Source organism: Oncorhynchus masou, chromosome 12 (genome assembly GCF_036934945.1).
Source record: "Oncorhynchus masou masou isolate Uvic2021 chromosome 12, UVic_Omas_1.1, whole genome shotgun sequence".
Lineage (NCBI taxonomy): Eukaryota > Metazoa > Chordata > Actinopteri > Salmoniformes > Salmonidae > Oncorhynchus > Oncorhynchus masou.
In genome coordinates this window covers 60,988,250-61,011,019 of record NC_088223.1, presented here as the reverse complement: position 1 = coordinate 61,011,019, position 22,770 = coordinate 60,988,250, and the positions used below count along the sequence as shown (strand labels likewise).

The following is a 22,770-nucleotide window of genomic DNA, read 5'->3' as shown; positions in this document are numbered from 1 at the left end:
TTTCGGATGTTTTCAATGGGGAGACTCTGTTAGATAGCAAATGTTCAGTTTTTCCAAAAAGATTATTTGTGTAGGAGAAATCGCTCCGTTTTGTTCATCACGTTTGGCTAATAAAAAAATGAAAATTCAGTCATTACAACGCTGAACTTTTTTCCAAATTAACTCCATAATATCGACAGAAACATGGCAAACGTTGTTTAGAATCAATCCTCAAGATGTTTTTCACATCTATTCGATGATAAATCATTTGTGGCAGTTGCCTTTCTCCTCAACCTAATGGAAAAGTGGACACAGCTGGAGATTGCGCAATAATTTCGACCGAGGACCCCAAGCGGACACCTGGTAAATGTAGTCTCTTATGGTCAATCTTCCAATGATATGCCTACAAATACGTCACAATGCTGCAGACACCTTGGGGAAACGACAGAAAGTGTAGGCTCATTCCTGGCGCATTCACAGCCATATAAGGAGACATTGGAACACCGTCTGGGGCATTTCCTGTTTGAAATTTCATCTTGGTTTCGCCTGTAGCATTAGTTCTGGGGCACACAGACTATCTTTGCAGTTTTGGAAATGTCAGAGTGTTTTCTTTCCAAAGCTGTCAAGTATATGCATAGTCAAGCATCTTTTCGTGACAAAATATCTTGTTTAAAACAGGAACGTTTTTTTATCCAAAAATTAAAAGAGCGCCCCCTATATCGAAGAAGTTAAATACGTTTGCTAATATGGGTGATTGTTAATGGGACAATTGATGGCTACAACCAGTAGTAGTAGTTTAAAAGATACTTTTAAATAATAATTATCTCATCAATTCAGGCAATTTATCACAATATGGATTTTTGGCCATATGACCCACCGCTAGTGTCTGTCTCTGTGCAACACACCTCTTGTAAGTGTGTGTTTGTATGGCTGATGGTGTGCTTGTAATATTCTGAAACGTAATCCTGCATTTTAGTAAAGAGCCTCATGTAAAAATGTATGAACTACACATGGCCATTGTGGGGGAGAGGATCCTACTCACGTCACTGGGCCACAGGGAGAGTGGTAAGACAAAGTGTGGAGAGAAAGGATGGAAGGTAGTGAGGACGAGGGGTTGGAATAAGGGTTGGTTGAATGGGCATTGCAATGAGAACGGTATGGGTACAGTTGTGTGAGAGGTGGGGTGAAGGAATGGGAACAAGGGAGGGGTGTACAAGAACAGGGTGCTATAATTGGAGCTAGAGGAATGTGGTGGGCAATTGAGACGCCCCACTTTTAAAGGATCCCGGGGAGTTAGTCGGGGTGAGTTAGATGTATTATTCCAGGCAAGACCATGACTTACACACACTGTTTTTGAAGGGTTACAGGAAGTCTCTGAGCTGCTACTGCGTAGTAGGACAGGGGAAAGGAGGGAGATGGAAAGGGGGGTGGTGGTTGAAAGAAAGAGTGATGGAAAGAAGGAAACAAGAGCTTGGTGAATGACTGAACCACTTCCAGACCCTACTCAGGCACTCTGCTTCCCGAGAGCAGGGTTCCCCAATAGGTGGCCCACGGACCATATTCGGCCCGCTGGTGATTTTATTTGGCCCCTGACAACAACAAAATCGGAATACATACGTATGTATGTGTGTGTGTGTGTGTGTGTGTGTGTGTGTGTATATATATATATGTGTGTGTGTGTGTGTGTGTGTGTATATATATATATTTGTATATTTAGAATTTTCATTTTTGGATGTAAGACTGTAAAATCACCAGAAAATCATCTCAAAGTGATGTTAATTTAGGAAATCAGTTTGCAAATATTCTCACGCATAAATTAAAACGTGATCATATCCCAATGTAATCCAGGTTTGAAATTATTCTGTTTTTGTCAAATACTACACAGTATCTGTTAAGGATTTTTGTGGTCAATTTGTAGTGTAAAAATGATTTCTAACTATTTTCCAGCCCCCCGACCAACCGCTCAAGGAAAACTCGGCCCATGGCTGAATGTAATTGGGGACCCCTGCCCTAGAAGATGCTGGAACACTGACTGAACACTACAAACCCTTCTATCCATATTTCCTCACCCCTTCTCTCTCTCTCTCTCTCTCTCAGTGGAGCCCAGGGTGTATGTGTCGGCTGGCTCGGTAGCTCTGATCGACGAGGGCAATGAAACAGTGGTGGCCACCTGCATCGCTGAGCGGGCCCGGCCTCCCGCCGAAGTCTCCTGGGAGACTGACCTGTTTGGCCAATCAGAGGTGTCGCTGCAGGACGAGGCAAACGGCACGACCAGCACCCAGGTGCGCTACCTGTGGCAGCCCACCCGCCACATCCAGGGTCACACCCTCACCTGTGTGGTGCGTCATCCTGCCCTGCACACAGACTTCAGGATCCCCTACCAGCTCAACGTGCAGTGTGAGTCTCTCTCTCTGTGTGTGTGTGTGTGTGAGATTCAATACGAGTACCCACGAGACTGCCTTTTTTGTTCAGGATCATTCACACATACAGTACTAGTCAAAAGTTTGGACACACCTACTCATTCAAGGGTTTTTCTTAATTTGTACTATTTTTAGTGAAGACCTCAACTAGGAAATAACACACTGTGTTTGTAGAGGCCAGGTCATCTGATGCAGCACTCCATCACTCTCCTTGGTCAAATAGCCCTTACGCAGCCTGAAGGTGTGTTTTGGGTCATTGCACTGTTGAAAAACACTAAGCTAAAACCAGATGGGATGGCGTATCGCTGCAGAATGCTGTGGTAGCCATGCTGGTTAAGTGTGCCTTGAATTTTAAATAAATCACTGACAATGTCACCAGCAAAGCAGCCCCACACCATCACACCACCTACTCCTTGCTTCACGGTGGGAACCACACATGCAGAGATCATCCATTCACCTACGCTGTGTCTCACAAAGAGGTTGGAACCAAAAATCTAAAATTTGAACTTATCAGACCAAAGCACAGATTTCCACCAGTCTAATGTCCATTGCTCATGTTTCATGGCCCAAGCAAGTCTCTTATTATTGGTGTCCTGTAGTGGTTTCTTTGTAGCGATTCGACCATGAAGGCCTGATTCATGCAGTCTCTGAACAGTTGATGTTGAGATGTGTCTGTTACTTTAACTCCGTGAAGCATTTATTTGGGCTGCAATCTGAGGCTTGTAACTCTGATGAACTTATCCTCTACTGCAGAGGTAACTCTGGGTCGTCCTTTCCTATGGCAGGCCTCATGAGAGCCAGTTTCATCATAGTGCTTCATGGTTTTTGTGACTGCACTTGAAGAAACATTCAAAGTTCTTGACATTTTCCATATTGATTGACCTTCACGTAGTGATGGACTTTAATTTCTCTTTGCTTATTTGAGCTGTTCTTGCCTTAACATGGACTTAGCCCTATTTGATAAATATCATCTTCTGTATACCACCCCTACCTCGTCACAACACAACTGATTGGCTCAAATGCATAAAGAAGGAAGGAAATTCCACAAATTAACTTTCAACAAGACGCACTTGTTAATTGAAATGCATTCCAGGTGACTACCTCATGAAGCTGATTGAGAGAAGGCCAAGAGTGTGCAAAGCTGTCATCAAGGCAAAGGGTGGCTACTTTGAAGAATCTCAAATATAAAATATATTTTGATTTGTTGAACACTTTTTTTGGATAATAGATGATTCCATATGTGTTATCTCATAGTTTCGATGTCTTCACTTTTATTCTACAATGTAGAAAATAGTAAAAATAAAGAAAATCCCTTGAATGAGTAGGTGTCCACTTTTGACTGGTACTGTAAGTGTCTTTGATGCTGGAATTTCATCAGAAATGATTGATTCATGTAATTCCACACAAATAAGGTTGGGTGGATGGTTGAGTTTTCCACTTTTTCAGGTTCTGTCTGTTGCCCCTTCTCTGTGTCATGTCTCTGCAGACGCCCCAGACATTGTGGTCGTAGGTTATGATGGTGACTGGTATGTGGGCCGTGAGAACATCCAACTGACCTGCAAAGCCAACGCAAACCCACCAGCACACCACTTCACATGGATCAGGTGTGTGAGCGTGTGCGCTCGCTACTCGTGTTTTTATGTGCACAAATTTGTTCCCACTGCAGATTAAACGTTGAACCAGTGTTTGTGTATAATGTAATTGTGTGTGGATATCCAAGACTGGACGGGAAAATGCCAGAAGGGGTGGAGATAGTGAACAACACATTGCTGTTTCTGAGGCCCCTCCAATGGAATGACTCTGGAGTCTACAGGTGTGAGGTTGCCAATGACATCAACCTACGCAGCAGGGACCTGAGGATACGCATACAAGGTGAGCGGAGGAAACAAACGCTGCTGAATGTGCACACAGCTTGTTAATCCACACATATTCTTCCTGTCTCTCTTAGGGAGAACTTTAAACATATTATGGCCTTGAAGCTTTTGGTGTCAACATAATAGCATAGAGATGAGTCATGATTTATATAATATATAATGCTTTCTTTGTGGCTCCTGCTACTAAACACTTTTTAATTGTTATGCTTTTGTAACAACAGCATTTACAAAAAAATGAAATAAAAAAACATGACCCGTCCAGGATTTCGTCATTCTTGACCCCAGTCTGTCTAAGCTTGAGGGTGTGTTTGAAATGAAGCGAGGTGCCATGCTGTGTTAGGGCCAATTTATCTCCGGCCCTCAGATGTACGAGTCTTAATGAGGCCCTGATTAGTCTTGATTACGTCTCCAGATTTTCAACAGGAGAGGAGATCTCCCTGGTTCTTTGGCCAAACCCATGTCTGCTCATCCCCCAGACCATTAACTCACTCCTCCACTCTCCTCTGCTATGTCTCCTCTGTCATTCCCCTGGCCTGGCCTGTGTCTCTGTCTCTCTGCTGTGCAATATGAACCCTTTTGGCCGTAAACCTCTCTTCCCCTCCTTAATGGAGCTTTCATTTCAATATCACGTTGACTACTGTACATCTCTCTGTCTCTATGCTCCATCTCTCTTCCTCTCTCTCTCTGCTTTTTCCCCTCTCCTCTATCTCTACCTCTTTCTGTCTCTCTTTCCTCCCTCTCTTTGTCACAGAGTGAAAGGCAGAAATGTGTAGCCTTGACTGAGAGATGAGGATGTCCCAGATTCATAACATTCACCAGCTCTTTTCAACTCCTATTCATTATTTATTAAACCTTTTTTGTTGCTTTTCCCTTTGAGAGGAGCTCTGTGGTTTTGTGTGTGGTGTGTTTTTGCTGTGTGCACGCCTCTGGGAGGGGTGTGTGTATGTGTGTGCGCGCCCACACATTCGTGCAGTGTCTCCACGTGGTGTCGCATAATTCATATGATTCAAATGGAATTCACAGGGCCATGACGCCAGAGATCGATATCTCTACGGACATCTGACCTGGAACTAAGACTGCGGTGTCATCTTATGTCCCTGTTTGAACAACTTCACAACAACACTTTTAAAGGGAACCATTCACACATGAAGCAGTGGACACGTCACTCAGTCTTAATCCAACCATAACCACAATGGTTCAATACAGACTCGGCAAGTCCAGACAGAAATACTAGCAGACGGAATAAGGAGAGCAGATTGACCAGAGATGTAACAGCATGTCCCATCTGTGATACTAAGCTGTTGATGAAGGGTGCTTGATCATGGTTCATCAGCCCAAAGAACATTCTAGGGAGTATTTGAAGATCTGGATCAAGTCATTAACGCATATGCCCAAAACAGTTGTTCAAATTGGCTGAATTGTGAAGGAGTGAGTTGCCCTTTTTGCCTATCCCATTACCCAAGTATCCCTCCCTGAACCAGTCCCTACCATTTTAGTAGTCCTTCCCATATCTCCAAGCCCCTAACATTAGTGCTGACTCTATTCTAGACATCCCCTCCCTCCTACCTATCATTGCCTCACAACATTATCACTGGCAATGACATGTTTGTCTTTATTTGAAATGCTCAACATACTCTCTTCATAAAGCCCTCCATAAGCCCACATAACAGGCACAGCATTAAAGTGTTAATCGGTTAGTTAATTCGACCTGATTTTAATGGAGGTAGCTACAGCACGTCATGTGATTGTCCCTCAAACCTAACAGTAGATCTGTGCAATCCGGAACAAATCTTCTCTTGCATAGATTTACAGGCAAGGAAAATAGTAACTGACTGTGTGTATGTCATGCTGCCTCTAGTTGTCAGCATTATTAACCACTTATAAAGTACTACTTCAAATAAGACACTAACAAAAGCCAGGCAACATTCACTTCAATTGATGATTTGTTTAAAAATGTGTTTTTGCTTTGTAGATGATTTTAGTTTCCTGATCACTCATCTCTGGTTCCTAGACGAGTAACATCAACATCCCTCTGCCTTACCTTACTTTTCCATTGACCATTATGACACTAATCACAAAACCGTCTCAGTCTCTGGATTGCTACAGCTCTGCCTACAGCACACTTGGCTGCTATAGACTGCATGTCATTTTGGGTACATTAGCTCAGTCCCAAGACATCAACTTAATTTACCACATCTATACGTTTTGAAAGGGAACATCTATCCTCAAGTGGTATGTCAAGATGTAACAACATGCCAATGCAAGCCAGAGGCTGTTATGAACATGTCATTTTAGATGTAGAAATGTTGGTAGTGTTTTCATGTCAACCTATCCCCTTTCAGTAATATGCTGATGTAGTTGGCATTGACATTCTCTACTTTTCTGTCTGTATTTCCATCCCTCCCTCCCTGACCCTCCTTTCCCCCTCTACTCCTACCTCCCTCCCTGACCCTCCTTTCCCCCTCTACTCCTACCTCCCTCCCTGACCCTCCTTTCCCCCTCTACTCCTACCTCCCTCCCTGACCCTCCTTTCCCCCTCTGCTCCTACCTCCCTCCCTGACCCTCCTTTCCCCTCTACTCCTACCTCCGTCCCTAACCCTCCTTTCCCCCTCTGCTCCTACCTCCCTCCACTGACCCTCCTTTTCCCCTCTGCTCCTACCTCCCTCCCTGACCCTCCTTTTCCCCTCTGCTCCTACCTCCCTCCACTGACCCTCCTTTTCCCCTCTGCTCCTACCTCCCTCCCTGACCCTCCTTTCCCCCTATGCTCCTACCTCACTCCCTGACCCTCCTTTCCCCCTCTGCTCCTACCTCACTCCCTGACCCTCCTTTTCCCATTTACTCCTCCCTCCCTGCCTCCCTCCATTAGATCCTCCCACCACCTCCATGCCCTCCACCACCCCTGCGCCTGTCCTAACCGGCTCTGCCTCCTCATCCACCTCTGTGGGAGACAAGCGACGGGTCTTCACCTCCCCCACCCTGGCAGCCCTGCCCCCCGACAACCACCTGGGCACCATTGTGGGCGGGGCTGTGGGCGGAGCCTTGTTCCTCCTTCTGCTGCTGGTAGTGGGCGGGGTCTGTTACCTACGACAACGACAGACCTTCCGCGGGGACTACTACACTAAGCAGTACCTAGGGCCTTCAGACATGCAGAAGGCTCCTCCACAGCACGAGCTCCACCCTACTAAGCCTGAAAATAACGTCTACCTAGACAAGGACCGCGAAGAGTGGGGCGACCGCGAACGCAACCACGTGCGGGACCGTGAACGCCTCCACCTGCATCCAACATCAACAACCATCATAAACAACCAAAGAGAACCGGAGTACCAGCCCAACGGCCTCACGAGGGCGATGAGGAACGGAGACCACCATGACCACCTGCGTAGCTACCCCAGCCCACACCAGACCGGCCATGCTAGATACGCTGCCCCGTCACACCCACTGAGCACTGGCTCCCCCTACCTGTCGGATGACTGCTATGACAGCGGGGCTGAGGGGGACTATGTCTCCCATATGGACGGCTCAGTGATCTCACGCAGGGAGTGGTATGTCTGATCCCACCACCACCAGGCACGCTACTCTGCCAACAGACTCTGCCACCAGAGAGAAGAGAGACCACAGCGCAGAAATCACAGGAGGATTTCATACATTATTTAAGAAAAGAGAATACTCACATGTTCTGCCTCTCTACATCTCTCTCTCTCTCTCTCTCACAAGCTCATGTTTGGACATCATCTTTATACTGTAGTTTTCTCTTTCAACATGCTTTTTCATTTCTCATACAGGAGCTATATTCCTCTGATTCTAATCCTCATACAGGAGGTTTTTCCCTCTGATTCTGATCCTCATACAGGAGGTGTTTCCCTCTGATTCTGATCCTCATACAGGAGGTGTTTCCCTCTGATTCTGATCCTCATACAGGAGGTGTTTCCCTCTGATTCTGATCCTCATACAGGAGGTGTTTCCCTCTGATTCTGATCCTCATCATGGAAGGTGTGTGGACAAATCTGTTAACTAGTTAATGTGGCTCACAGTTCACTACACATGCACTACTGGGTAGGCCTTGTGGTATTGTTTTGATTGCAAGCCTGCAGCAATTTTCCTTTTTATGTTAATTACTTTGTAAACAAAGGCAGCACTCTTGCTCCTTTTCAGTTCATGATTCTTTAAATGAAATGAAGTCATTTTTCGGGAATCTGTATTGGAGGAAGGAAAGAGGAAAAAGTGGACAGTATTTACTTGTTATTCCAGATTTCATTTCTTCTTGGTCTGTGGTTTGGTACCCACAGAAAGGGAAAAGAATGTACAGCTTTCTGGCACATACATGTGTTGCAGTTGCTACATGGATAGCACGGATACAAATCACAAAACATTATTGCATTATGTGCTGTTACACACGTATGTGTGAGTGTATTATTAGTACCAGTGCCAACCTGGTCAATATTGTCACATAGCGTTAGATGCTGTCATTGCAGCAGGATGTCGTAGGTTAGAACTACTTCCTGCAATGTTCTGTATCAGTGTGATGGTCCGTCTCAGATAGCAGGACAGTAATGATAACTAACGAGTTACAACTGAGTATTAGTTGACTTGTTGAATATCACCTCTTCATACAGAGATGTTCAGCCCTTAATAGAATTAGAACATATTCAACTAGAGGTCCCTTTTCACAGATATGGGGGGGGGGTCTGTATGTTCAGAATCTACATGCTTTCTGTCAGCACCCTCTATGTGCTTTTCTATATATAATCTGAAATGCTCATAAAAATAGAGTCCGATGTATAGACTGTCTATGTTAAAGGCTGTTTAGAAAACAGTGAATGGGCATAATACTTCGACTTCTGTTGTTATTTCAGCTGTGCTACTGTGAAGTAAATAGAGAATCATTGTTCTGTCTAGTGAGATTTCCTCTGTTACTCGCTGCTCTGGGTTCAGTTGTGTGACCGGTGCCTTATCCCAGAAGAGCAGTAAAGTAATCAAGTAAAATGTACAGACCGAAGTGCAAGGCCCGTTTCATCCTCTGTTGAGTGAGATGTTTGTTGCCTTTGTTTTTTTCCTCCCCCCCACTTTTTTATGTGTTTTTTTTTTACAATGTTTTGATTGAGTCATTCTGTTTTTGTGGCATATCCTCTTTTCTCTATTCTCTGACGATAGCATTATTTTTGCTCATACAATGAATGACATTTTGCAAAGTTTGAGTTGCAAAACACCTGAACAAAGCTGAACTAAGCTAAAACAATGATAATTATCTTATTGTACAGTTCCTATATGGCAGTTTTCTGTCAGAGCAGCGGAGTTAAAGGGATAGATTGGGTTCCTTACCATGTAAGCAGTCTATGGACAAGGTATGATAGAAATCCATGCTTTGGTTTATATTCAGATCATCTAGAAGTGACTTTGTTGAGCTTCACAATCAATTTGAGATACTTTTGGATGATTTGGACATGATGCGTGAAAAATGCTAATATCGTTCCCATGACTTGAATGGGAGTTGTCCCACAAAATTCTAAAACATTAGCTTGTGGAAACAGTGCCTGGGAAAGCATGTTTTTTTTTATCATACCTTGTCCATAGACTGCTTACAGTGTAAGGAAACCAATGTGTCATTTGGGTGAACTATCCCTTTAAGTGTGCATGGTATATAAGAAAATGAAGTGGGGATTTTTGGACTTCCAGATGGTTTTGTTTAGTTCTTGTACAAAGTCTGAGAGAATGGAGAGTGGAGCACCCCACCACCTCACCACGGTCAACCTCCAACCGTATTTCACATTCTCCTTGCAAGCACCTTCCCATTGTGTTCATGCTTGTTTTGTATATAAGAGAAGAGCTACTGTAAGTTTAAAAATATATAATGCAAGAAAACATTTAAAATAATCACGTGTTGTATCATCAATGACAACAAGCATTATTTTGTACATATTTTTTTGGAAATACGTTTGTTTTCAATAAAGCACCTTTTTTTCTGTGATTTGCATTTCCTGACTGATCTGAGCTCCTAAACAAGCTTCCTCGGGTAGCTACTGTACTCTCAAAGTGATGATTCTCCTCCCTGTGCTCTTCAAGGTGACATCATCTTTAGCTCCCTCACTCATCATACAGCCTGTGCTCCGGTGCATCACATGGAGAGCACACACTCGCAGAGTAAAATCTTCCAAACAAATTCATAGCATGTTACTGCCACTATCACAAGCCAGCGTTGCAATATGAGATTTCATTTGGTTTTTGCTCTATTTGACTGCTGCCCATCTTTCCCTTCTCCCCTCTCTCTTACTCTGCCTCTCTCCAAATTCTTTCTGTAGAAGTCAGCAAAGATCAAAAAACCTCTCGTCTTTAGTCGCTTTCCCCTCTCTGGTTCTCTTGTCAACTCTCGCCTGGCTTTGTGACAGAACAGAATTTGCCCCCTGCTCCCCTCTACAGCTTGTCTCCTTTGTGAATTTCCCCTGTGCCTCTCTCCCAGTATCTCACAGCTGGTGAAATCAAGTGGTTAGTGTTTATATCTGCCCCTGAGCTCCCCCTCTCCGGGCCATTGACTCTGTCCCCATGGCAACAGTCTCATCTGGAGCTGGTGACAGGCGGGCTCCATCAGGGCCCCACCGCATGTACCTGCAGACCGAGAGAGAGGAGGGAGCAAGGTTAAAGGGGCTGTTGAAGGATGGGAAAATGAGAGGTTTGGCCATCAGACATGAAATGGCCCGTTATGACAAGTTGACAGTTGCATAGGGTGGGCTCTGCGGGGTTAAGAAATCATTTGACCTTGGCATTGTGTTAGAAGATGTTGTGATGACATACACTTTCTGCTCAGCTCTTATTTTAGTAGATTCTGTCCCTGAAAGTTTTTCAAGGTCTCGTTCACCTTGGACAGGAAAATGCCTGATTCTATTGTACAGAGTGGGCTGTTGATTTAGCACCAGCTCTCCAGCAGTAATGATTTTCAGTCTGTTATGCTTGAATTATGTTGAAACCCCCATATAAAAAAATCTATTCATTGATTTGTCTTATCACCTTCAGCAGATATGAAGAGATTCTAGGGATACTTTATGAACCAGAGTCAACCCACAACACAGACTGCGGGGTAGTGTACAATCTAAATTAATAATAATAATAAATAAATAATAATATATCCCATTTAGCAGACGCTTTTGTCCAAAGCGACTTACAAGTCGGCTGGGGCCACTACTGCATATGGGTGGCCCCAGTGGGAATCGAACCCACGACGCATGGCGCTTGGCGTTGCAAGCGCCATGCTCTACCGACTGAGCCACACAGGACCCTAATGTGAAATGTTTTCATTAACATCATTAATGTGAAAATGTTTAATTTAGGAATCAGTTTTAAATGAAGATGGCGTTTGACTGCAACAAATAGAGTAGTGGGGACCACTAGTACTGTATCCCACTGTGCAGCTAGCTGGTGTCTAATTGGGACAGATGCCTGAGAGGTTGACAGACCACGACCATCCACACTCTTCCTGTCCCGCCGCCTCGTCCCATCTGATCCGCCCAATACATAAGCATCTGCTTCCTCAGAGCTCGCTGATGTCCCAGTAACCACATGATTTTGCTGTTGAGATTTTTTTTCTCAGTTTGACCTCTGTAGGTCAGTGAGGTGTGTTCAGTCACCTGGGGTTTAGGTTTGCCCTGACCTGGGTTAGGAACTATTGTGGTCATACACCTCTGATTCCCGCTGTCCTTTTAGAGGGGTTTGAGTTGGGTTTTGTCTGTCAGCACTGTTCTGAGAGGAGTGGATAAGTAGACTGAGAACCTGAGACAGGATTAAGCCTCTACCTGGGTCAGGTTGCAGTTTGGGAATGTGTTGGCGGGATGTAGTGTCTATCAGATCCTCTAAGGTGTTGGCCATGGCAGCCTTAGAGCTAGAGAATCAGGACCCTTAAGGCTTGTGCACATCACACCCGAATGTGGATCTAGCGTTAGTCTGCTGATTTATCAGTGTTTTGTGTTTTAGGGACCATCCACTGCAGAAGTCTGACTGACTATTTTTTCACGTGATTTTACATGTAAAATCGGTGCGCACTCGGTTCACAAATTTACTTTCAGAGGTGCTGAGTACTCTCGCCAGCAAACACTATTGGTGTGTCTGAGCCATTAGAGCTTGATAATCAGGATCCTTGTGATCAACCCTGACAGCCACACACGCACCACTCCTCTCACCTACACGTCTGTCTGCCATTACCACCACCCCACTCATAGGAGCAGTATATTCACTCTTGCCTTGTCTGGTCAGATGTACGTTAGCTGAAGTGGGCAGAGAGAACAGAGTCTTAAGGTCATTGTACTTGACTCATCATCTGCTGTCATGGTTATCAAAAGGAGTTACTATAGCCCTTCATGGAACGTCTGGCTAATCCCTCCTCTAATTTTCCCTTCCGCATCTCACTCAAGAGGCTGTGTTCTTCACTGCTCTGTAGTGAAGCGTCATCTTTCCCTGCGCTACTGCTAAATCCAATACCCCCTATTGTCGGTCATGTGAGGTGTGTATTGAGGGAGACAGAAGGATAGGGGGGGGTCACCCCAAGGTCCCACGCTGTTTGTTCTGCATCGTAATTTACATGTTATTTTGGATTCTCGTCTCTGCAGATTATAGATTTTTCTACCGCTCAAGAGCTAAGCAACTTGACTTGTCTGTCACTCTCTCGCTTCCCCACCCCCCCCCCCCCCCCTCTCCGCTCAGTGTCTTAAGGATGCTTCTTTCCATGCAATTAACTAATTAACAAATACAATGTTATGTTTGACCGGGACCCATAAGGTCCACTAGGTTGTATAAGGTTCTGTGATTTTAATTCATCTTAATTAATCGTGATCATTGCAAATCACCTCTCCAGACCCCCGACATGGAGGATAACGAGACCACATTACACACAACATGAGCAGGAGCAGGAAGAAATATGGGGGGAGAGAGAGAGAGGCTGAGGTGAAAAGTGAATGAGGCCCATTGAAGTATGGGGGAGCTGCAGGGGAGAGACTACAGAAGCAGGGCTTTAAGAGGAGCAGCATGGCGCCCCTAATCACACTTGAGTTACTGTAGTTCATACTGCTGGGAGACAGTCAGCAACCTGCCTGCAGATCTCTCTATCTCTCTCTCCCACACACACACACACACACACACACACACACACACACAGCCTCTTACACTTAGGCTGTGTTTACACCGGCAGCCCAATACAGATCTTTTGACCAAGCGAAACGGAGATCTTTTCACATCAGATCATTTTCCGAGTGGATCTGATTGGTCAAAAGACCAATTAGTGAAACAAATATCAGAATTGGGTTGCCTGTGTGAATGCGGCTATATACTGTTAGAATGCTCCTGGATTTGTATCGTCAAATGTTTTGCCGCATGGGTTGTGTCTGCAGTTTCATATCATCCGTCTGTGTTCTGTTCCAGACCAGTCTCAGGAAAAGAGGGCGAACTCTGTTGCTGTGGCAGGGGCAGTGATTGGGGCAGTCCTCGCCCTCTTCCTCATAGCCGTCTTCACCATCGTCATCCTCACTGCACGGAAGACCTCGGCCCCAACGTACACAGACAAAGTGTGAGTTGAAGTGCTGTCACAGAATACTGCAGCTGTATTGGATCAATTCATCCATTAGTTAATATCGTCAACTGATATGTTGTGACTATCATATCATCATGGAGTTACAGTCTAACTCAAATCCAATGTGCTTTCCTATACATACTGCACATGGATTCATTACACTGCAGTGTACCATAAAATGGAGTCTGGTGCAGGGAGGTAGAGAGGTGGTGGTACAAGGTTGAGGGGTGACAAGTAATTGCAGTCTTGGCACGAGTCCCTTGTCTTGTTTTGCTGAGTAAGTTTCCATTGCTAGACCTGCACTCATGTTAGCGTTGGGGCAAAAAGAAGGAAGGAACTTTTAGACTAAATTATTTACATAAGAGTTGGGTCACTCCCTGCCCAAGAGGTCTGTCTGTGACTGACATCTGGCCCTGTGTGTGGGTGGGTTCAAGTGATTGGGATGCCTCAAAGCAAGTGGCTAACATATTCCTCAACTCTTATGTGTGTATCCTCCTGTCCTTCCTTTAGGGTGCAGTTTCATGTCAGACACACACACACATGACCCAATAAAAACAGAGAGCTTTAACCAGTCTACCCTCCAGTTGAAACAGGATGTGAAGCAAAACAATCGCATATGTTTCTCATTGGTCTATCCTCCTATTACACCATAGATATGGAGCTCCATCCGGCATCTATATCCCCACAGGGATTACATCATCTCTGTTTTCCTTTTGTTCTTGAAAGGCCTCTTCAATCCCATTCCTCCCCTGTCTGTCTGCATTTCCTCACTGTACGTTCACACATTCAGCTTCTGACAACCAGGACAAGCTGGCCAATCAGCCACTCCCGTTCCATGGCGGTGGGAGGCCCCTAGCGGACCATCACTCCCAGATGATGTTCGCATTGAGGGAGACAGAGAGAGACACAGTGAGCTGAGGAGGATGTGTCTGAGAACAGCCAGTGACAGACTGTTAAACAGGAGGGTTCCGTTACATTACACACTGTTATTCCGTTACATTACACACTGTTAAACAGGGCAGGGTTCCGTGTTAAACAGGGCAGGGTGTGTTAAACAGGGCAACATTACACACTGTTAAACAGGGCAGGGTCTGTTAAACAGGGCAGGGTTCCGTTACATTACACACTGTTAAACTTCCGTTATTACACACTGTTAAACAGGGCAGGGTTCCGTTACATTACACACTGTTAAACAGGGCAGGGTTCCGTTACATTACACACTGTTAAACAGGGCAGGGTTCCGTTACATTACACACTGTTAAACAGGGCAGGGTTCCGTTACATTACACACTGTTAAACAGGGTAGGGTTAAACACTGTTAAACAGGGCAGGGTTCCGTTACATTACACACTGTTAAACAGGGCAGGGTTCCGTTACATTACACACTGTTAAACAGGGCAGGGTTCCGTTACATTACACACTGTTAAACAGGGCAGGGTTCCGTTACATTACACACTGTTAAACAGGGTAGGGTTCCGTTACATTACACACTGTTAAACAGGGTAGGGTTCCGTTACAGACGTGCTCAAATTTGTTGGTACCCCTCATAAAAAACGAAGATTGCACAATTTTCTCTGAAGAAACTTACAAAAGTAATTGTAATCCACCATTGTTTATTCCATATTTAATATAATTGTTTTATTCAGCATAATATTGTAAATAATAAAACAAATGAAAATGGCATGGACAAAAATGTGACCCTTAATATTTTGTTGCACAACTTTTAGATGCAATCACTGCAATCAAACGTTTTCTATAGCTCTCAATGAGACTTCTGCATCTGTAACATGTAGTTTGGCCCACTTTTCCTGAGCAAACTGCTCCAGCTGTCTCAGGTTTGATTGGTGCCTTCTCCAGACTGCAAGTTTCAGCTCTTTCCATAGATGTTCGATAGGATTCAGATCAGGACTCATAGAAGACACTTCAGAATAGTCCAATGTTTTGTTGTTATCCATTCTTGTGTGCTTTTAGCTGTGTGTTTTGGGTCATTATCCTATTGGAGGACCTGAGACTGAGACGGAGCTTTCTGACACTGTACGTTTTGCTCCAGATTGCCTTGAAAGTCTTGATTTCATTGTGCCCTGCACAGATTCAAGGCACCCTGTGCCAGGCACAGCAAAGCATCCCCAAAACAGAACCGAGTCTCCTCCATGTTTCACTGTAGGCATGGTGTTCTTTTCTTTGAAAGCTTCCTTTTTTCCTCTGTGAACGTAGAGCTGATGTGACTTGCCAAAAAGCTCCAGTTTTGACTCAGCTGTCCAAAGGACATTCTCCCAGAAGGATTGTGGCTTGTCAATATGCATTTTAGCAAATTCCAGTCTGTCTTTGTTATGTTTTTCTTTTACAATTGGAGTTCTCCTGGGTCTTCTTCCATGGAGCCCACTTTTGCTCAAAAAGCAACGGATGGTGCGATCAGAAACTGACGTACCTTCACCTTGGAGTTCAGCTTGTATTTCTGGCATTTATCCTTGTTTTTTTTCTACCATTCGCACTATCCTTCTGTTCAACCTGGGGTCGATTTTCCTTGTGCGGCCGCACCCAGGGAGGTTGGCTACAGTTCCATGGACCTTAAACTTCTTAATAATATTTGCAACTGTTGTCACAGGAACATCACGCTGCTTGGAGATGGTCTTGTAGCCTTTACCTTTACCATGCTTGTCTATTATTGTCTTTCTGATCTCCTCAGACAAATCTCTCCTTTGCTTTCTCTGGTCCATGTTCAGTGAGGTGCACACCATGATACCAAACAGCTCAGTGACTACTTTACTCTGGTCCATGTTCAGTGAGGTGCACACCATGATACCAAACAGCTCAGTGACTACTTTACTCTGGTCCATGTTCAGTGAGGTGCACACCATGATACCAAACAGCTCAGTGACTACTTTACTCTGGTCCATGTTCAGTGAGGTGCACACCATGATACCAAACAGCTCAGTGACTACTTTACTCTGGTCCATGTTCAGTGGTGCAGGTGCACACTCTGGTCCATGTTCAGTACACAAACAAACAGCTCAGTGACTACTTTACTCTGGTCCATGTTCAGTACCAAACAGCTCAGTGACTACTTTACTCTGGTCCATGTTCACACCATGATACCAAACAGCTCAGTGACTACTTTACTCTGGTCCATGTTCAGTGTGGTGCACACCATGATACCAAACAGCACAGTGACTACTTTACTCTGGTCCATGTTCAGTGTTCAGTGTGGTGCACACCATGATACCAAACAGCTCAGTGACTACTTTACTGGTCCATGTTCAGTGTCACACCATGATTGACTACTTTACTCTGTCCATGTTCAATGAGGTGCACACCATGATACCAAACAGCACAGTGACTGCACACCATGATACCAAACAGCTCAGTGACTACTTTACTCTGGTCCATGTTCAGTGTGGTGCACACCATGATACCAAACAGCACAGTGACTACTTTACTCTGGTCCATGTTCAGTGAGGTGCACACCATGATACCAAACAGCACAGTGACTGCTTTTCTCCATTTAAATAGGCTGAATGACTGATTACAAGATTGGAGACTAGTTTGAAATATCACTATAATCCAATCACCAATCACTATAATCCAATTATTGATTATCTTTTCTAAGGGGTACCAACATGTGTCCAGCCATTTTAGAATATCTTTGTAAAATAAGCAGTGACTCATCTCTTTTCTCAGCTTATTTGCATTATTCTATGACGTACCAAAGGCATGTAAGTATAGATGATAAAATGACTTTTAATTTCATCACTTTTTTGGAGGAATTAAGTATTTCAATGAGACGTAAGGGTACCAACAAATGTGAGCATGTGTGTACTTTACAGATGAAGATAATGGGAGTTGTTGGGGTGCAGGTACTGTAGTTCTGCTTAAAGGATCTTGTTTATCTGTCATGGGAGCAGTTTAGGATACAGCCTATGGAGAGACTCTCAGCTAGTGGGAGATAAATCCAAACAACCCTATCAGGTGGAAAGCATTTAGGTGTGTGCCTGTGTGTGTATGTGCGTATATGTATGCCTGTGATTCTGACTAACCCTATCCCTACATTCTACCCATTTCTGATAAAGAGCATTAGGGTTAATCCTGTCAATAATGGTGATAATATGCCTAGATTTTTAAAATGAGTTTTGCCATTGATCCAAGGTCTTATTTATTTATGATAGTCTGGTCACTTTGCGAAATCCTCAACTCTCTGGCTCTTTCACTGGAGATTCACATTTGGATTCTACAGCTGTTTGTCTCCGCTGCCTTGGAGCCGACGAGTGTGAAAGCAGATTCTCAGACTGACTGTTGGAGAGGACTCTAATACAGCCTGTCTGGCCAAAAGAAACACAACCCTGATCTGAAACCCAGTAGTGAACAGCTGTGTGGAAGAGACTTTCTGTGCCTGCATGCATAGCTCCACTACTCAGGTCCAGAGTGGCGTGTCTTTCCTACTCTGGGCCTTCCTGTTTTGTGTCTGAGTGTGGCCCTGGCTGTGTGTCTCTGAGGGCATCCCTGTGGACCCTGTGGGCCCGGCTGAATGGATACAGGCCTCATCCCTCTGTCATCACACACACATTAAAGCCCAGCTCTTCTTCTAATGGATCAGGTGCACTCTACAGTCCCACAGCCTTCTGTGGGAAACGCATGCAAGGTCATTAACTATACATCAGATATGTGTTCTCTCCGTGTCTCATCCAAGTCAGAAAGAAGGAAAAGGAGACCTATGAGTTCTTATGCCTGGCTATGCTGGGCTGCACTTTAGAGCAGTGTTTCCTAACCCTGTTCCTGCAGTACCCCCAACACTACACAGTTTTGTTGTAGCCCTTGACACACACCTCATTCAACTCATTGAGGGCTTGATGATTAGTTGACAAGTTGAATGAGGTCTGCTTGTCCAGGGTTACAATAAAAATGTGTACTGTTGGGGGTACTGGAGGACCAGGGTTGGGGGAAACAGCTTTAGAGAGATCAATGTTTTTAGAAATCAATGATTATGACATGAGATAATAAATGAACACTGGTCAAAGTGTATATGTTTTTGACCACTGGGGGAAAGTTGCAATAATGAACTATGACTTCAAGCTGCTCTCTCACTCTGATGTGTGAGGGTGATCACTATAATAATAATAATAGGAAGTACATCCACAGCCTAATATTACATGTTCCTGTGTGTATGCCCTAGCATGGAAATATGGTCAGAGAGAGGGTGACGGACAAAGATTTGGAGTTAGAGCAAAAGAGATGATACTAGAGCTCTCCAAAACCGGAGTAGTGTAGGGCAGGGCTAGTTAACGCTTGAAGGATGTGGGAGGAGATTAGGTTGATTGGCGTGAGCTGGACCTTGATGAGGGGACGGCTGTTAACCTAATCACTCTATTTAACTCGGCTTAGCGCCTGTCGATTCTAGCCTGTAATTGATTTAATTCAAAGTGGAAACCGTTCCTAACACAATTTTAATTCCTCTGGTTCTACAACTTTGCAATTACCTGGTTTGCCATCGCACAGTAACATGTCTTAAGGTGTGCGTTATAGTCAGTTGACATTTTACTTTAGGGACAGACAATGTTTTGTTTTTTATTTTCTCCTCTCTCCCTGCAGGATTGATCTACCTCCGACGCACAAGCCTCCTCCTCCCTACACAGAGAGACCGTCAGTCATCCCTCTGGTTGTCCACGCACCACAGGTGGCCTCCCTTTCACAGGTAAACACTCCTATTATTGTGTGTAGGGTTACAGGTGAAGCTAAGGTTGGGGTTATATCTGGAGTTCAGGTTATGGTTAGGGCCAGATTTGGGGTTAAACTGGGATGTGGACATGAAGCTAGGGTTAGGGTTGTTGCACGACACCACACTGCTCCTAACTGGTCAACTTCTCATCCAAGTAAACCTTAAATAAACTGAGCTCTGGGGTAGGAGAAGAGCCAGATTGGGGTTAAAATGGAGTTAGATTCATTCAGCTCAGTGAGATGCAAAAGCAAGTCTTTTAAGATCATTGAATGATTCAGTGTCCTCTGTTTCCAACCATGCATCTCGCTCGCTCTCTCTCTTTCTCGCTCTTTCATCCTACCCTTCTCCCTTCTGTTTCTATCTTTACCTCGTTTACCGGTTCATTTAAGTGTTATTAGTATTCAGGTCCATAAAAGGAATGTAATGGCTTTGGCCTGAACCCTACCTCACACTATTCAAACAGCACCAGTAAAATGGAGTTTCTGTGTTTCTGTGTATGTAGAGCTACAGAGTCTAGTATTCCCAACAAAGACTGTCATCTGTCTGGACTACTGGGAGAACAGTCATTTCTATCCATCTAGCGTCTCTCCTCTGAGACCCTCTACTGATTCAGTGCCAATTCTCTTCAACTCACTCCCTCATCTTTGATGTGTTTTTCAGCTGCATATATTTAGGGTTGAAATGAAAAGTTGTGAGTTTTTTTAGAAAGTTGATATGACTAATTTCCGGAATATGTATTTATTTTGTATCAACAGCGACAGTGAGTCATCCCATCCTCTATTTTTGCAGGCTCACAGGGCTGTGCGGCAGTTTGAGATGGCAGAGAGAACACCTGCCAGGCTCACACCCCGGGAACCCCGAAGCCCCTCCCACCAGCCTCTGTCCTATCAGGAGTGGGTGTGTCACCAGAACGGGGCGGATCGTATCTACATCAACCACCGGGAACACTATGTGTGACGGACACGTCCTAAACCTTCTATGGACCTGTCAATCACTCACCCTGCCCCACCCATCGCCATGCAGGCTCACAGAGGCCATCCTTTTCATTGTGAAGAACCCAGGCAACGAAATAGTTTATGACTTGACCAAGCCTTCATAGATGAGTCTACTCCACATTTAACATAATTTGAGAGCAGCAGTTATCACCTGTAAGAAGCAAGACTAATGAGGCCGAAGCATAAACTGAGTTTCTCTGAGGAACGACAACCCAAACACCCCTCCACTCCCCTTCTCCGAACCACCGCACACACACCTGTTCTGTTCCCAACCACATCAATGAACAGAGGATAACAGCATAGGGAAGAGCAGGAAGACAGATTTGGTACAGTACCACAAAGTAACTATTTAAAACGGAACACTAAGCTCTGCTGTGTACTGTATAGGAGAGGAATAATATGAAAACACCATACTAAGCTCTATGTATAGTAGTTGAATGTGTTACTATGTCACTGTGGCTATGTGATAATCCTGTGTACAGTTATGCTCTTTGAATTAGTTAGAACTAATACTTTTTTTTTAGGATTGTGCTAAACACCAGGCATATCTTTGTACGGATCTGGTAAACACACAGCCAATTAGGTAGGATTCTAACTTCATGGCATAAGAACAGAAATATTAACATTGTCTGAATGCACCAGGACATCAGGATCTGAACAAAGATGGTAACATTGTCTGAAGGACCGTGCATCAGGATCTGAACAGAGATGGTAACATTGTCTGAAGGACCGTGCACCAGGACATCAAGATCTGAACATAGATGGTAACATTGTCTGAAGGACCGTGCACCAGGACATCAGGATCTGAACAGAGATGGTAACATTGTCTGAAAGACCGTGCACCAGGACATCAGGATCTGAACAGAGATGGTAACATTGTCTGAAAGACCGTGCACCAGGACATCAGGATCTGAACAGAGATGGTAACATTGTCTGAAAGACCGTGCACCAGGACATCAGGATCTGAACAGAGATGGTAACATTGTCTGAAAGACCGTGCACCAGGACATCAGGATCTGAACAGAGATGGTAACATTGTCTGAAAGACCGTGCACCGGGACATCAGGATCAAGCATACCAGATAGCAACAGTATACCAGATAGTAACATAATAAAATTAGCTGTACTCTATCATGTAATTTAAATGTTGAGAAAAGATGAATGTGGTTTAATGCTTCGAGAAGTTAACTGAATCATAGAAAAAGGAAACATTCGCACTTGGAATTGAAACATAAATCATTCATACATCAGTGGAAAAATCCTATTTGTGTTATTTCGCTGCAATTTCGTAGAGGTCTTTCTAGCGCCATTTATATATTTGAAGGGGATCTTCTCAACTGTTGATGATTTTGTGTTCTCATTCTTCCATTGTGAGTAGATAATATATATGCAGTGTTTGTTTTTTACACATTGGTCAGGGTTTGAGTTTTTTTAAACCATCATATTTATACAGTATAGGGAGTCTGTGTACATGACAACGTTTTTATATGGTCAAACGTTCGGAAGAGCAGTCGCAGCCTTAGAGGCATCTGCTAAGGACGTTAGCCCCACATAGCAGTGTGTTAATGAGTTAGGCCTCCGTGCCTCTCCTCTCCTGTCCTGGTGGGGACAAGGGCTCTCGCTGAGCCAACCCACAATAAGGCCATTGTTTGTTTCCCTGCCACTAGTGAATAAGCTCTCAGGAATGCATTAACTATTGAAATATAAAAATGTGTCAGTTTCCATCAGCTAACAAACTGCCCTGCTGGAAGTAGAGAATGCACAGGGCAAGTTTTACCAGGCCTTTCTGGGGGGCTGAATATTATGGACTGTTATGTCATATAGCCTATTGGTTTGTTAGGGAGGGTGGTTTGGGATTGGACTGCAAAACAAAGTTGAGGGATGAGAGGAGTACACTTTTGTTGCTCTTCTGTACAACTTAAGTATCGTCATGATTGTAAGTGATGGCATGTGTAGAGTAGCATTGGTGTTTTGGGATCTGATCTCGGCACATTTTTAAAAAGCCTACCTCATCCTCAGCTCATTCATACTTTAAATATAATGGTTCACATCTTAAAGGACAAGACATTTTAGAAATTAAATATGAGTTTATGAATGGAGGCTAAAGAAGAGAGCCTTAGTTTTTAAACATGCCTTTTGCACTGTGAGTTTGAGGATGTGAGTGATTGAGAGTTTGAGGATAAATGTGTACTTAGTTTCTTCACAGAGGGATCTTTATTTCTGACCAGTAACCATCCTCCATCATG

At 44.2% G+C, this 22,770-nt stretch overlaps 1 protein-coding gene and 1 non-coding gene across 3 annotated transcripts in view; one reads left to right on the top strand and one right to left on the bottom strand.

The window, feature by feature from the left end:
• Nucleotides 1-21,622, top strand: part of LOC135550555 (nectin-3-like protein) — a 66,573-nt gene extending 44,951 nt beyond the window's left edge. The window contains exons 3-8 of one of the 2 annotated variants that reach the window (XM_064981481.1): nucleotides 2,077-2,376; nucleotides 3,886-4,003; nucleotides 4,120-4,271; nucleotides 13,673-13,817; nucleotides 19,404-19,506; nucleotides 20,320-21,622. In XM_064981481.1, coding sequence (XP_064837553.1) covers nucleotides 2,077-2,376; nucleotides 3,886-4,003; nucleotides 4,120-4,271; nucleotides 13,673-13,817; nucleotides 19,404-19,506; nucleotides 20,320-20,487 — 986 coding nt within the window. In that variant the 3' untranslated portion in view covers nucleotides 20,488-21,622. Of the gene's footprint in view, nucleotides 1-2,076; nucleotides 2,377-3,885; nucleotides 4,004-4,119; nucleotides 4,272-7,139; nucleotides 10,239-13,672; nucleotides 13,818-19,403; nucleotides 19,507-20,319 lie in introns of those variants that run through there. The other variant, XM_064981480.1, reaches the window with a different exon arrangement.
• Nucleotides 11,458-11,540, bottom strand: trnaa-ugc (transfer RNA alanine (anticodon UGC)). The gene has a single exon. It is a non-coding gene; the product is annotated as a tRNA-Ala (tRNA).
• Nucleotides 21,623-22,770: the final 1,148 nt, after the last annotated feature.